Below are 14,039 nucleotides of genomic sequence, written 5' to 3' on the forward strand. Positions count from 1 at the left end.
CACTTACCCACATAGGACATAGAGACATTCTGTGCATGAAGTTACCAAGATATGCCCTCCCCTTTAGGGCTCTGGCACACGGGGGAGATTAGTCGCCCGCGATTAACTCCCTGTTCACGGGCGACTAATCTCCCCGAGTTGCCTACCCCTGCCATCCCACCGGCGAACATGTAAGTCGCCGGTGGGATGGCAGACGCGGCGGCGCGATTTCGCGCAAATCGCCGAAAAAGACTCGCGAGTCTTTTTCGGCGATTTCCGGAAATCGCCCCGCCGCGTCTGCCATCCTGCCGGCGACTTACATGTTCGCCGGTGGGATGGCAGGGGTAGACAACTCGGGGAGATTAGTCGCCCGCGAACAGGGAGTTAATCGCGGGCGACTAATCTCCCCCGTGTGCCAGAGCCCTTAAGCAAAACAGGGATTGTTTGTCCATATATTGCAATATACTTCGAGCTGGCCAACTATGTCACAGTCATCCCTGGTCTGGCCAATCCTACACTCACTTTTGTCTGATTCATAAAGAATTCTACTGCTTCAATACACAGTTACGAAAGGGACTAAGTTTTAGCTGCAACTTGCTTGCTTTCAAGGTTAAAACACCCAAATGTTTGCCCTTTTATTGGCCCATTGGGATCACCTGACTGTAGCTGGAAAGGGTGGGAGTTATAACATGGAGCTGGCCACTGCTCCTATATAAACTATAACAAAAAATGGGGAAGTTGTGTTTACCACTACATTTTAAACCATTATGTAGGGTGTAATAAGGCTGTGACCACAAAATTTAAATAGACAACAACAAGAGGTCCTCTGCACTCAACCATTAACAATATATATAGGACATTAAGACATTCTGTGCATTAAGTTACCAAGATATACCCTCCCCTTTAAGCAAAACATGTATTGTTTGTCCATATATTTCAAGCTGGCCAACTATGTCAGTATCATCCCCGGTTTGGCCAGTCCTACACTCACTTTTTATCCTACATACATAGCAGACCCCTTATTTTAAACAACTGGAAGGGCTCTATGACATGGTTATTTCATTTCCTAAGCTTGTGGCATCCCTATTTTGTCATTTATCTGTTCGCCATTGATTCTGGGTGGCACAACTGGGGATCACATCTGATAAAGGCCATTCTATTAAGTATTTTTTTGGGCAGCAGGGGCCCAGTAATGAGATCTTTGCCTTTGGCCCACTGACACCTTAAAGGAGAAGGAAAGGCTGGACAGGCTTATATAGTGTGCCATGCTGCTGACAGGAGCGGTGAGCGTGTTGTGATCGGACTGGCTTATATTCTATACCACGCTGACTGAGTGTGTCGGCGGTGAGGGGTCGGAGGGGGGGGGGGGTGGTGCTGCCGACAGGAGCGGTGATCGGACTGGCTTATATTCTGTGCCATGCTGACTGAGTGGGGGGTGGTGATGACTGGCTTGTGCTTTTCAGTGCCATGCTGACTGTGTTGGGGTGGGGGGGGAGCAGGGGGGTTGTGGTGAGTTGGTTTGTGAGCCAGCAGGGGGGACGCATGCGCAGTAGAGAGGGTGAGGGAAAAGGAATAGGCATCCCTTGTTAAAGATGGCGGCGCCGTTCACTGAAACAAGTATGTAGTTTGTAGTATGTGTATTTCTGTAAATCTTTCATTAGGCAAGCCAGAAATATAGCAATTTTACACAGCAATAGTAGTACTATTTATTAGTGTGCTTAATAGATTTTGACTTTCCTTGTCCTTTAAAATGGCCCTGTAAATATGGAATGGGCTGTATAAAATATGAAAGACAAGCATTTGGTCTTTTGTAGCAGCAGAACGGACTCTTATCTGCACAAAATTAATATAGATCTTCCCAGGGCATGAAAAGTTTGTCTATTAGATGGCTGTACAAACATTGGCTTAACCACACGCTTGCTACTTGCTAGCAGTTCTCTCCTGTTGGATTAGACTCTTAGGAAAGAAGAAATATAACCTTACAGAAACTTACACATAGTGCATGGGGTAAATTGAAGCATTTTGTAGCTTATTGGGCAGAGGACATATACCACATTGTCTAAACAAAAGAATATGGCCACAGGAAGTTTCTAGTGTTAGAATATGCATCAAGGTCATGATTAAAAGTGCCCAGACAGATTAGACACAGCCTCCGCATAAACCAATATAAAAACTAAAACAAACAACCTCGCTGCTGCCTTAGAGAATATACTTTCCTCAACATGCACCCCCAGGGTGTTGGTCTAATGGTCTTTAGTCTCCTAGGGTCATGTGACAGAATAAAGGGTATTGAATAAGGTCATTCAGCCTTAGTATTTTGGGTCATGGTCTGACATATAACATCTCCATGCAAAACACACTGACTCTGCCAAAATAGATTTCCCAGCACAGGAGATGCAACAACTTTGTGGAATTTGCTCCTATGTTTAAAGGAGGAATTGCATTATATTTTACCTGTTATTTGTACATCTTTGATCCAGTTTGCAACAGGAAAGTGAGATCTCTTTTCCTCTTAGTCTTCCTCGCAAAATGTAAATTGATGAAAATCTGTGTAATACTGGCTTGTTCGTACTTTGAGATACAACATGGACTGACTGGTGAAGCGTGAGCTTTATCCCCTAATGTTTTCAAAAAGCCAGTAAATGAGACTCCTGAACAGACAACTCTGATGGCAGCTTAATACTTCATATGACCATGTTCCGATGGATAAGTCTTGAAATAGGAAGGGATTCCTTCTCACTCATTAGGTCAATATTCTGATGGTACAAGACTAACTCCTTGTTTGACTACTTTTAGCTGCTGTTGACATCTGTCATGAAGAAAATTGGACTGGAGCTGGCTTGCAAATGCTACAGTACTTTTAACTTGTAGTCTCCATGGTACAATGTCACCCATAATATTGGGGTAGGTACCTTGTATATGGAGTAGATTTAAGACTGAAATTGTAATTGCATAAATGGGAGCCTCCCAGGTTTTTAACTCATGTCATGTGCATTTGCCAATCATAGACCAACTGCAGCAGAGAATGAGACCCAGATGTGAAGGTTTGTTTTAAATTCTCCCAGGATTACTCAAATGTTTGTGTTTAAAGTAGTAACTACTTTCAACCTAGAAAGTTATCAAAACTCAGGACATGGCATTTTTGATGTGCAATGGGCAATTTAGCTAGACACACATACACTACAAGTTGGTCAGGCTCCGATTCATTAATTTGGTGTCAACCAGATGCAAGGGTGTCTGTTCACTGACTGGCATAAATACACTCGCTGAATTGGTTCTCCATGTCTAACTGGAATCTGATTAATTCCTAGCAGACTCACTTTGAAAACTGGGGCACTAGAACAATCACAGAACTGGAAAAAACAAACTAGAATGTAAGTTTACAACAAAATGTATTTATTTTTACATGATGGAGTTTTATTTCTGACTCGATTCAGATTTGGATGTGGAGGCTCTCAAAGAAGACAGTCTGCGCCTCTTGGCAATTTGCTCCTGGCGTTTTTCCTTGGCTTCCTACAGAAAACAACAAAACCAGAAGATGAATTGCTTGTTCTATAAAGCATTGGCACTAAAGGGTACAAAAAGCAACACTGGTGACAAAACAATTTGCTAATGACAACCTGCTGAACAAAAGGCATTATCTTTATAAGAGCTTGATTTGGGCTAATGCACTACACTAAACTACTTACCTTTGTTCTCTTAGCCAGAAGTTTAGCATACTCTGATGCCTCTTCCTTATTCTTCTGAGTGCGCTGCTTCTTCAAAGCAATACGTCTGCGCTTGTGCTGCAGAACTCTCGGGGTCACTAGACGCTGGATTTTAGGGGCCTTGGTCCTGGGCTTCTTCCCTAAACACAATATACACAAATGTAAAATGCAGGTCAAGTATTTGGTAAAATGTCAACATCAAATTAAATACTACAGTGTCTATTACTTTATGATGTAGTGCATTTATAAAAGATTGTTCTCAAGAATAAATGGAAAGCCACCATGGCATCAAACCACCATGACTAAAATGCACTAAAATTGCTTTTATCTGTACCACACTAACCTTATACAGTTGTTTTCTAAAAGTGCATCCCCATATTCTACTATTTCCAAGAAAGTGTTTAACACAGTGCCCCCTTGACACCATTATATTGATCCTCATATATAATTCACTCCTTTTTTCTTCATTATAAAGTACAGCTGTACTAACAATTATATTTTTACTTTAATATCACTTCTCTTACTCACCCATAAACATACCCATACCTTCCAAAATTGCTGCATTACAGATGCAGAGTTTTTTTTTTTTTTTTTTTTTTACAGGGGTTTACCTGGGATGGATAATTAACTAATAGTAATTAAATATCACTATCAAAAGAGCCAAGGAGGTGGGAAGTTTAAAATGTTCTTTCAATTTCACTGTTCTGCATCAGTTAAAGCAAAAAAGAACATAGATATATGTTAACATCAGAATGCAACTCTATTTATTGGCCAACTTACCCTCCTTAGCCAGAGGCTTCCTCACTACATATTGACGCACATCATCTTCTTTTGACAAGTTGAACAGTTTGCGGATTCTGCTGGCTCTTTTGGGACCCAGGCGACGAGGAACAGTGTTGTCTGTAAGTCCAGGAATATCCTTCTCGCCTAAAATACAAAAAAACTGCACTTTTAATCAGGATCTCGATTAAAAATTCTTTTGGCTTTCAGTACCACCTCTATGCTGACGATACTCAGATCTATCTTTCCTCTCCTGATCTCAACCCAGAGCTTCTAACTCGCGTCTCTTCCTGCCTGTCCGCTATCTCCACTTGGATGTCCCAACGTTACCTTAAATTAAACCTCTCTAAGACTGAATTGGTTCTCTTTACCCCATCCAACGCCCACATTGTTCCTGAGGTATCTATAACGGTTAACAATTCTACCATCACCCAGGCCCGATGCCTTGGGGTTATCCTTGATTCTGCCCTGTCCTTCTCAACTCGTATCCAATCACTTATCAAATCATGTCACTTTCACCTAAGAAATATTTCCAAAATACGATCACTTATCACCCAAGATGCTGCCAAAATTCTTATTTACTATAATATCTCGCCTGACTACTGTAACTCCCTATTAATTGGCCTTCCCCTCCAAAGACTGTCCCCACTCCAGTCCATAATGAATACTGCTGCCAGGCTCATACACCTCTCCAACCGCTCCTCCTCTGCCGTGCCACTCTGCCAATCCTTGCACTGGCTTCCCCTACCATCCAGGATAAAATTCAAACTAATGACTCTCACATTCAAAGCTGTTCATAACTCTGCCCCACCCTACATCTCTGAACTTATCTCTAGGTACCATCCAACCCGCTTGTTACGCTCCTCTACTGACCTGCTCCTCAACTCCTCTCTCATTCCCTCCTCACACACTCGCATTCAAGACTTTGCATGGGTTCCCCCCACTTCTCTGGAATTCGCTCCCACAAACTGTCAGACTTTCTCCCAATCTCTCTGCCTTCAAGAGATCTCTAAAAACGCATTTATTTAGAGAAGTTTACCCTAATCTAGTTTAGCAATAACCTGTGCCACACCCCTCACAACTCTGGTCATGCCCATTCCCACACCTTGTGTCTCAACCCTTTCTGCTTGTAGATTGTAAGCTCTTTTGGGCAGGGCCCTTTTCACCTCCTGTATCGGTTATTGATTGCTTTATATGTTACTCTGTATGTCCAATGTATGAAACCAACTTATTGTACAGCGCTGCGGAATATGTTGGCGCTTTATAAATGTTAATAAAAAAAACCCCAAACAAACCTTGTAGCTGCTCAAGCCAATTAATTCTAAGTATCTTATCAAGAACAAAGTTGTTTCACAGGTGTATAGTTACTATTACACAATAACTGCTATATGTAAAATATTTATGGGCACTGTTTATTCCAAAACAGTGTTTCTCTGGAGTATCCTTTAACACTAGATATCCTTAGATACAATGTTTTGAATGATATTCTGTGTAGGGATATAATCTTATTTTTACCCTGGACCAGTGGTCCTGTTCAGAAAAAAAATTCACCAGCCCAGGGAAGTTTGCAAGGAAGCATCACAGTGTCATATAACCAAAAATAAAAAGAAATTTGTTCATGCACTGCTGTTAGATAATACTTAAAGTAGAGTGCAACCAAATTAAAAAGCACTGGAAAAAAAAAAACAATCTTAATGCAAAGATTCTAGATAAAGAATCTAGATACATGCACACTCGCTATTACAAATACCGATTGATCAGTGAGTCTTTCACTAAAGATTAAAGGGCTTGTTAAAAACATTTAAAACAAGCAAACGTCTCCCAATGTCTGCAAGGGACCATGCCACCCAATCACTAATGCCATACATGTGAGTTAATCTAAAACTGCACACAGGTGCACCTGGATGCATTCACAGTAACATAGTAAGTGTAAAAAAAAAAAAAAAAAAAAAAAAAGGATACGTTCATCAAGTTCAACCTTAATGCCTATATATAACCTGCCTAACTGTTAGCTGGTGCAATAGTATTAACCCAACAGTCAAGTGTGAACAATCTCAAAGAAAGTGTCAAGTATAATGTATCAATAGTAAAGAGCAATCCTGCACAAAGTCCATGAAGTTACACTGGCTAAATGTCCCCAAGAGAATGTTCAATGAAGCAGCACTGGCTCAGGGAGATACCACCTCAGTCAGCGTCCTCGTACTTCTTTACCTTGCAAAGGCTCACATTTGCACATGCACAAGGCCAAGCAAAAGCAAGGGATCATTGGGAATTAAAAGACAGTGGAACAGCTTTTCTGAAGACTGGTGCATTTTTTCTTAAAAAGGAGAAAAGTAAATATAATTCACTGGGGGTGTATAACATTTTGGCACCCCCAGTGAATTAGCCTTTTCTTGCCCTTTAATAAATAAACAGCTAAGTGAGATAATATTTTCTATCACATTCTCAGCACACACCCATACACACATGGGTTTAAAGGACATGTAAAGCCTACATTTGCCTACAATGTGTATCATTTGGGCATGCCTCCCCCACCCAAATGGCATCATATGTACTGCATATATCCCCTCCGTTTGCCAGCACCATCACAATTTCCTAAACCAAATTAGCAGCTTTCACCTGGTGGCCATTTTTCCTCTGAAACATAATTGGATACATTTATATCTGCAAACAGCCTAGACATACACAAACTCTTATTCAGCATACATTTCATCAAGAATACAAGCTCACATAGGCAGAACTGTCTCTGCTTTGTTGAGCACTGTAATGGTAAAGCTGAGCTCAGGATAAAAAAATTGAAGCAGAGTTTCTATGGGAACCAGCAATGCCATCTCTTTACTGGCTGCTAGACTGGGGGGTGTATTTAGTAATCTAAGCTTAAAACAAATGAGCATGCCCACAAGCCAACAGCCAAAGCAAACTCCTGAGGGTGGGAGCTGAGTGGGTTACAGAAGGAGAAGGAAATCTAAGTGATTAAGGGGATGTTGCAGCCTTACTATTAACCTCTGCACAACCAGTGTGGCAGGTATTGAAAGATTTCAAAGAGGCTGTTCACTGATTAAATTTTGTGTGTGGGGTTTACATGTCCTTTAACACAAGCTCCATTAAAACAGTGGTGGAATCCAACTCAGGACTATAAAGCTGCAAGGCCAAACAATGAGCCACCAAGCTGCCCATTTTCATCTGAACAAATAAGGACTCTAAAAAAGGTACAATTTTAATAAATAGGCTTAATTACAAGCTGAGAGTGCTGTTATAAAGACATTACTTTTTTTTTTTTAAAGAAAGGAAAACATTTACATGCACTTTACCACTATTCAAGCACTTCTGGCTCCTATCAGAAGTCAGTAAGCACTGCTGCCTCATTGGAGACAAATAAGTGTGTAAAAAGGCCTAAAGGTGGCCATACACGGGCCGACTATAGCTGCCGATATCGGTCCCTTGGACCGATTCGGCAGCTAATCGGCCCGTGTAAGGGGAGAGCAGATCGGCCTGGCCGACCGATATCTGGCCTGAAATTGGCCAGATCTCGATCGGCCAGGTTAGAAAATCTGGTCGGATCGGGGACCGCATCGGCTCGTTGATGCGGTCCCCGATCCGACTGCCCCATTGCCGCCCACATAATCCGATCGTCTGGCCCCAGGGCCAAACGATCGGATTATTATTTTTTTTACCTAAATGGTCCCCGATATCGCCCACCCGTAGGTGGGGATATCGGGGGAAGATCCGCTCGCTTGGCGACATCGCCAAGCGAGCGGATCTGCTCGTGTATGGCCAGCTTAAGTGTAGCAAAGCTATACTATATAGATTTTGGATGTACTGAACTGAATCAGCAGCATAAGGTACACAAATGAGTGTGCATGCAGCTTTTTAAATAGAACTCACCTTTCCTAACAATAACCAAGTTCAGGACACTCAGGTTAGCATCCACAATACACCCACGAACAGACTTGCGCTTGCGTTCACCAGTCCTCCTGGGGCGATAACAGGAATGACCCTTGCTCAACAGAAGACGAACACGGCCATGAGTTAGCACTCCCTGTTTCATGGGAAAGCCTTGCTTATCATTTCCACCGCTGATGCGAACGACATATCCCTAGAAAAGGCATTTAAATGAATATAAACCAAATGCTTCTGTAATACATGAAAACAAAGTACGTGAAAACATTAAAGAGATACTGACACCACAAATTAAACCTTTTTTAACATCAATCATAACTTTGTCTTTGAATGCTATTTATAATTTTGCCTGATGCTTTTACATTACCTATCTGATCCCCCATGTTCCTCTTTGAGGGGGCTGCCATATTTATGTGTTAGAATTATGAGCTATAACTGACAGGGTGAGAAGGGACAGTCAAGTTGGCCAAACAGTCAGGTTAAAGAACCTCAAGTAAAAAAATCCAATCTATCAGTGAAAAGAGATCAACATGATCTATACTTAATGTAGTTTGTTTGTGTCTGTATCATATTGAACATTAAATACGAATTTGTTTTCACCCTTGAAAACTGCTGGGCTAAAAAAACAAAATAAAATCAGAAAAACAGATCCAGATTAGAATGCAAGGACAAAGATTACAGGACAAAAAGTCGACCACTGGAAGTGCCAAATAAATGGCTACCACTGCCTGGTGCAATCTAAGGGGGAGATTCACTAAGACCCGAACGCTCCGAGCGTATTAGACTATTTTTTCATGGCCGTCCGACAAATTCGGAAAGGCTCTGCCACGGTTTACAATGGTCAGTACGAAAATTTCGTGACTTTCGGATCGCCAATACGATATTATCATGAGTAATATGATTTTTTCGTAAGCATTTTCGGGATATTTGCGATCAAAAAAAATCAGAACTTTTCGTTTCCAATCCAAATTTTTCCCATTTGTGATTCGAATTCGTGGATTAGTAAATCTGCCCTTAGTCTTTCCAGATATTCTTCGTGCTGTAACCAGAATTCCGCATGTGCAAGAAGAAATATTTTTCTATATGATACATAATGGCATCAACCTGTGAATTAGACTTTCCTTGTCCATAAGGACTTGCCACTGGAATTTCAACCACCATTTAGTCGGTATCCAGTGAACCTATTTGCTTTCTCCTCCACCTGATCTGGTCCCAGGAATGTGTTCTGATGGCAATTACAGAACAGCAAAAAAAATCTCAAAATCAGAGTTCCAAAACTCTCTAGACATTCAAGGAAGCCTACCTTCCACTCATCACCCAAGGGATCTGCAGCAACCTCTGTAGCCATGCGCTTCTCATAGAAGGTACGCAGCTTGCGCTCATCCTCCACTTCGATGAGCTTTTGGCAGCCAGTGGCTGGGAAGGAGATGTTAAGCTGTAAATAAAATATGGTCATTAGTAGTTCACATTTGCATGATTACAAGATTTCAGACTAAATAAGGTACTGGCAAAATATTAGACAGTGTTTCAAGCTTAAAGAAGAATGAAACCTATCTACACGGCTGATCAAGCCGACTGCTGCCTACCTCCTGTTAACAGAACAGCACAAAGTTGTATTGGGGCCCATTGGTGTGGTTTGAGATGGTTGTGGGAGGCTGCTTCAGGGGCCCTGAATTGAATAGTTTTTAACCTCCCTTGCGTGCTGTGCTTTATTCCTGGACAGTTACAACGTGATGTCGGTGACATGGGTGTGTGAATTGTTCTGACTGCAGCTTATACCATCAAACAAAGGGGGTTTATTATTATCAGACCTCAAAGTATATGCAGTTAAACTTCCATGATCATATTGTGACTACTGCAATCCCTGTGTGCCTGATCACTGTTGTGCAGTACAGAATATGTTGGTGCTTTACAGGTCTGGACTGGGATTCAAAATTGGCTCTGGCATTTCAGGTACACAGAGACCCAAACAGCCCCCCCACCAGCCCTCTAAATAGTGACTGTGACATCTCACAGCAGCCCCTCTGGCATTTGCCAGAACATACAAAATTGGCAGTCCGGGCCTGGCACTTTATTAAATCATCTCATTTATGCTACAAAACCAATCCTTCCCATGAGCAAGTCTTTTATAAACCACAACACTAATATTTATTCTAGCACATTACTATAAATTAGTTAAAGAGGTAATTTAAATTAAAACTAACATTTAGTATTGGGTAGACAGCAGAATTCTATTATTGCAATTGGTCTCTGGTTGTGTGTCATTTGGCCATTTTTTTTTGTTCTCCTGTCAGTAAAGTTATTGTTTTGTTTCCAGACAGGCAATCAATCATTATTGTTAGCTATAGACTGGTAAGTGCCAGAAGATGAAGGCAAATCATTCATACAACAAAATTAAATCCAATGGAAAAGTTGGTCATAAAGTCAAGCCCAATTCATATGCTGTTTAAACAGTCAGCAACTTCTTGAAGAACAGGAGCACAGACCCAGTATTGAAAACAGCAGGCATGAGAGAGACCTACAGAAAAGTTCCTTTATTTTCCTTTTATATAGCATCAACCTTTGCAATAGAGAATAAACACATGCACATCAGTCCCTGTCAGAGTGGGGCTTACAATCCAAGGTACACACTATGGGCAGTTGTATGGAGGCACCAGATACACATCTGCCAACAAAGCAGCCAGAATGAAATGATACTGACAAGCTGCCCACAGGAGCACGGCCTCACAGCCTCACTTGGCGGCCACGCTGTTTGGCAGCACTCAATGTAAGGCAGCCAGCGCAGGGTTAAGGGGGAGGTATCCCAATATTTACACGTCAGACACACAAGATGATAATAGTCCTTTGCAGGCTGTTTTTTATACAACAACCTAATATATACTTATAGCCTGCTGAACCTATAAATGTATGTTCTGAGTGTTAGTTACTAGTGACAGAAAATAGCAAGCGCCTGGAGCTGGGCACTACCGCCATTTATATACTACCAGCTGTATGCCAGCTTCCGTACAACGCTAGACTACACTCAGTAACAGCATAAGCAGGCAGCGTTCCCTGGCCGCCGCCATGTCTGATTCCCGGGCCTCCTCTCAATCCATCTCAATCGGGCACTTGAGCAGCCGAAAAAACAAGCCAAACGGAGCTCGCCGCCTAGCACACAATCTTATCTCCCAAGGACGACCACTATTTTCCCTGTAAAACCTTTCCCGTACTGGATTTTACGTCTAGTTTCCCAGCTCACCTTCATGGCCAACAACCAGTCTGTCTTAGATCCCCCGCCGGAAAGAGGGCGTTCCCCTGAGCAAGCAACTCACATAGAGACCCGGGGAGGCCGGCACTGACGTCACGGGAAGCGTTCGTGCGCATTGCGAGCGCCCTCTTTTGGCTGGAGGTGATTTTCTTCGGTTACGGTGATACCGGCGATTGTTTGCAGCTGCAACATGTACCGAATTCCTACCTGCAGGTCGCCATTCCCTCTCTCCATGAAACGGGAGAAGTGGTGGCTGAACCTACAGACCATTCAGGCGTGGCATAAGTCTTACATATCTACCAGAAAATTCAGTAGTGGTTGTCTGGTTTATTTAAGGCGCTGATAGTAAAATAATTACTTTCACTTAGAAAGATGTCTTACCAAAGAAAAATCATAATAAGAAAGATTTTATTATAATTAAATGGATGTTATTCATATTTAAGTTACTATAAATGTTATTGCAATAGTAAGCAGTTTCTAATTTCCATGACTAAGGGGCACATTTACACTCACGAACTGGCCGAATGCGTCCGATTGCGTTTTTTTCGTAATGATCGGTATTTTGGCGATTTTTCGGAAAATTGTCGCGACTTTTTCGTTGCCATTCCGAATGTTGCGCAAAATCTGGCGATTTTTTCGTAGCGTTACTACTTGCGCGAAAAGTCGCAACTTTTTCGTAGCCTTCGCGCCGAGTACGAAAGATTCGGATTCATTCAAGCTTCAGTATGGTGACTTTTCTTGGGCCAGGTTGGAGCTGCAGGGTGCCATTGAGTCCTATGGGAGGCTTCAAAAATCATGCTAAGTCTGAAAGTTTCGCCCGCCGCTTACGAGCGTTCAATACGAAAAAGTCGCGACAAGATACAAGCGCATCGTAATGGCTACGAAAAACTCGCGTTTTTTCGCACAAATCGTATTGGTAACGAAAAAGTCGCAACAATTTCCGAAAAGTCGTAAAGGTGCTGAAAAAATCGCAAAAAATACGAAAAAGTTGCAAAACGTTCGTTTTCCAATCGGAATTTTTCCGATTCGGATTCGTGGGTTAGTAAATGTGCCCCTAGTTGTATGGTAAACAGCCAGGACTGCCAATTCCCACAATGCCTTGCTTGTGCCCCAAAAATGGCTGTCTACCACCGTTTGGCTGGATGGTTCATTTTTCAAGTGACAATTAGGGGCACATTCATTAAAGTACAACAGGCCCGAATACAAAAAATTCATATTCGTTCTAAAGTTTACAACTTTTGCGTATTTTCTGCAATATTCTTGTTAATTTGCACGTCTTTTTTCTACTTTGCAACAATTTGTGCGACAAAATCGTATTTGTCGCAATGAGTACAAAATTTTCAGATTCATTCAAGCTTCGGTATCGTGACTTTCCTTGGGCCAGGTTGGAGCTGCAGAGTGCCATTGAGTCCTGTGAGAGGCTTCCAAAATCATGCACTGAAGGTTCAGAGTCAGAAAGGTTTTCCCGCCGTTTACGATCGTTCGCATACGAACATTCCCTAATATCGTACCACGATATTTTCAGACAAGCTCGACGCAACAAAATTAACGCACATCAGAAATGTTCGTATTTAATCCCAATTTTTCCTAAACGTACTTTTTAATGTCCAAAATTCGTACTTTGATAAATGTGCCCACAAGGGGACCATTTACTAAAAAATTTTGAGATAATTTCGTATTCTAATTTATAGAACATTTTGGAATGTATGCGAAAAGTTTGTTAAAATTCCACAAGTTTTCCGTGGTTTTCGTTAAATTTTCACCAAAAAATTGTACTTTGCACAAAGACTGTGAACATTTCGGAATTCGTTAATGCTTTGATTACACTTTCCTTGGGACTATCTTTTCGCCAGGTTTCGCAAGTTCGAAGTGCCATTGAGTCCTATGGAAGGCTTCCAAAGCAAGAAAGGTTTTTGCGGCGTTAACAAACTTTTCGGCACAAAAATTTTGTGACTTTCAGAACGCAATTGTGATATTTTCGTACGAACAATAAAAGCATTGTCGAGACATTTTAGAACATCATGAATTATCGTAGCTACTCCGAATTTATACCACATTGTGTTTTAAGCAAAGAAAAAAATGGATTTTAGTAAATGTGCCCCTAATGTTCCCCTATCTGAAATGTGCCAGCCTGCAGCTCTGTTGTGGGGGAAACAATTTTTATGTCATGTGTACTCTTTAACATCTGTTGGAAGTTTTCTTTTGATGACATTTTTTCTGTATGCATAAAAATCATTCATTGGGTGGATAGGTACATACACAAGGAGAGCATTTATGATAATGTCCATGGCAACAATAATGATCCAGATGCAACCTGTGCTAGTGACATAAAATATAAAGTCTGGGTTTAATCTGAGATCTTAGAAGCTGGCAGTAGATGTGGAATTAGGTAATTGACTTTGCATATCTAATACAAATATTGAAAG

General features: G+C 41.6%; 1 protein-coding gene across 1 annotated transcript; it reads right to left on the minus strand.

Annotated features, from left to right (window-relative positions):
* Window positions 1-3,354: 3,354 nt before the first annotated feature.
* Window positions 3,355-11,640, minus strand: rps6 (ribosomal protein S6). The gene is made up of 6 exons (NM_203821.1): window positions 11,605-11,640; window positions 9,670-9,801; window positions 8,352-8,562; window positions 4,467-4,613; window positions 3,669-3,826; window positions 3,355-3,492 (listed from the first exon to the last, which is right to left on the minus strand). The coding sequence occupies exons 1-6, from the start codon at window positions 11,608-11,610 to the stop codon at window positions 3,397-3,399; spliced, it is 750 nt and encodes a 249-aa protein (NP_989152.1). The 5' UTR covers window positions 11,611-11,640; the 3' UTR covers window positions 3,355-3,396.
* Between the last annotated feature and the right edge of the window lie 2,399 nt (window positions 11,641-14,039).

Source organism: Xenopus tropicalis, chromosome 1 (assembly GCF_000004195.4).
Source record: "Xenopus tropicalis strain Nigerian chromosome 1, UCB_Xtro_10.0, whole genome shotgun sequence".
Taxonomy (NCBI): Eukaryota; Metazoa; Chordata; class Amphibia; order Anura; family Pipidae; genus Xenopus; species Xenopus tropicalis.

Coding starts and splice junctions, on each gene's coding strand:
- rps6 (NM_203821.1), bottom strand. Junction 4,614..8,351: donor CTTGGTTATTGTTAGGAAAG/GTGAGTTCTATT, acceptor TTTGTATTTTAG/GCGAGAAGGATATTCCTGGA. Junction 3,827..4,466: donor GAAGCCTCTGGCTAAGGAGG/GTAAGTTGGCCA, acceptor TATTGTGTTTAG/GGAAGAAGCCCAGGACCAAG.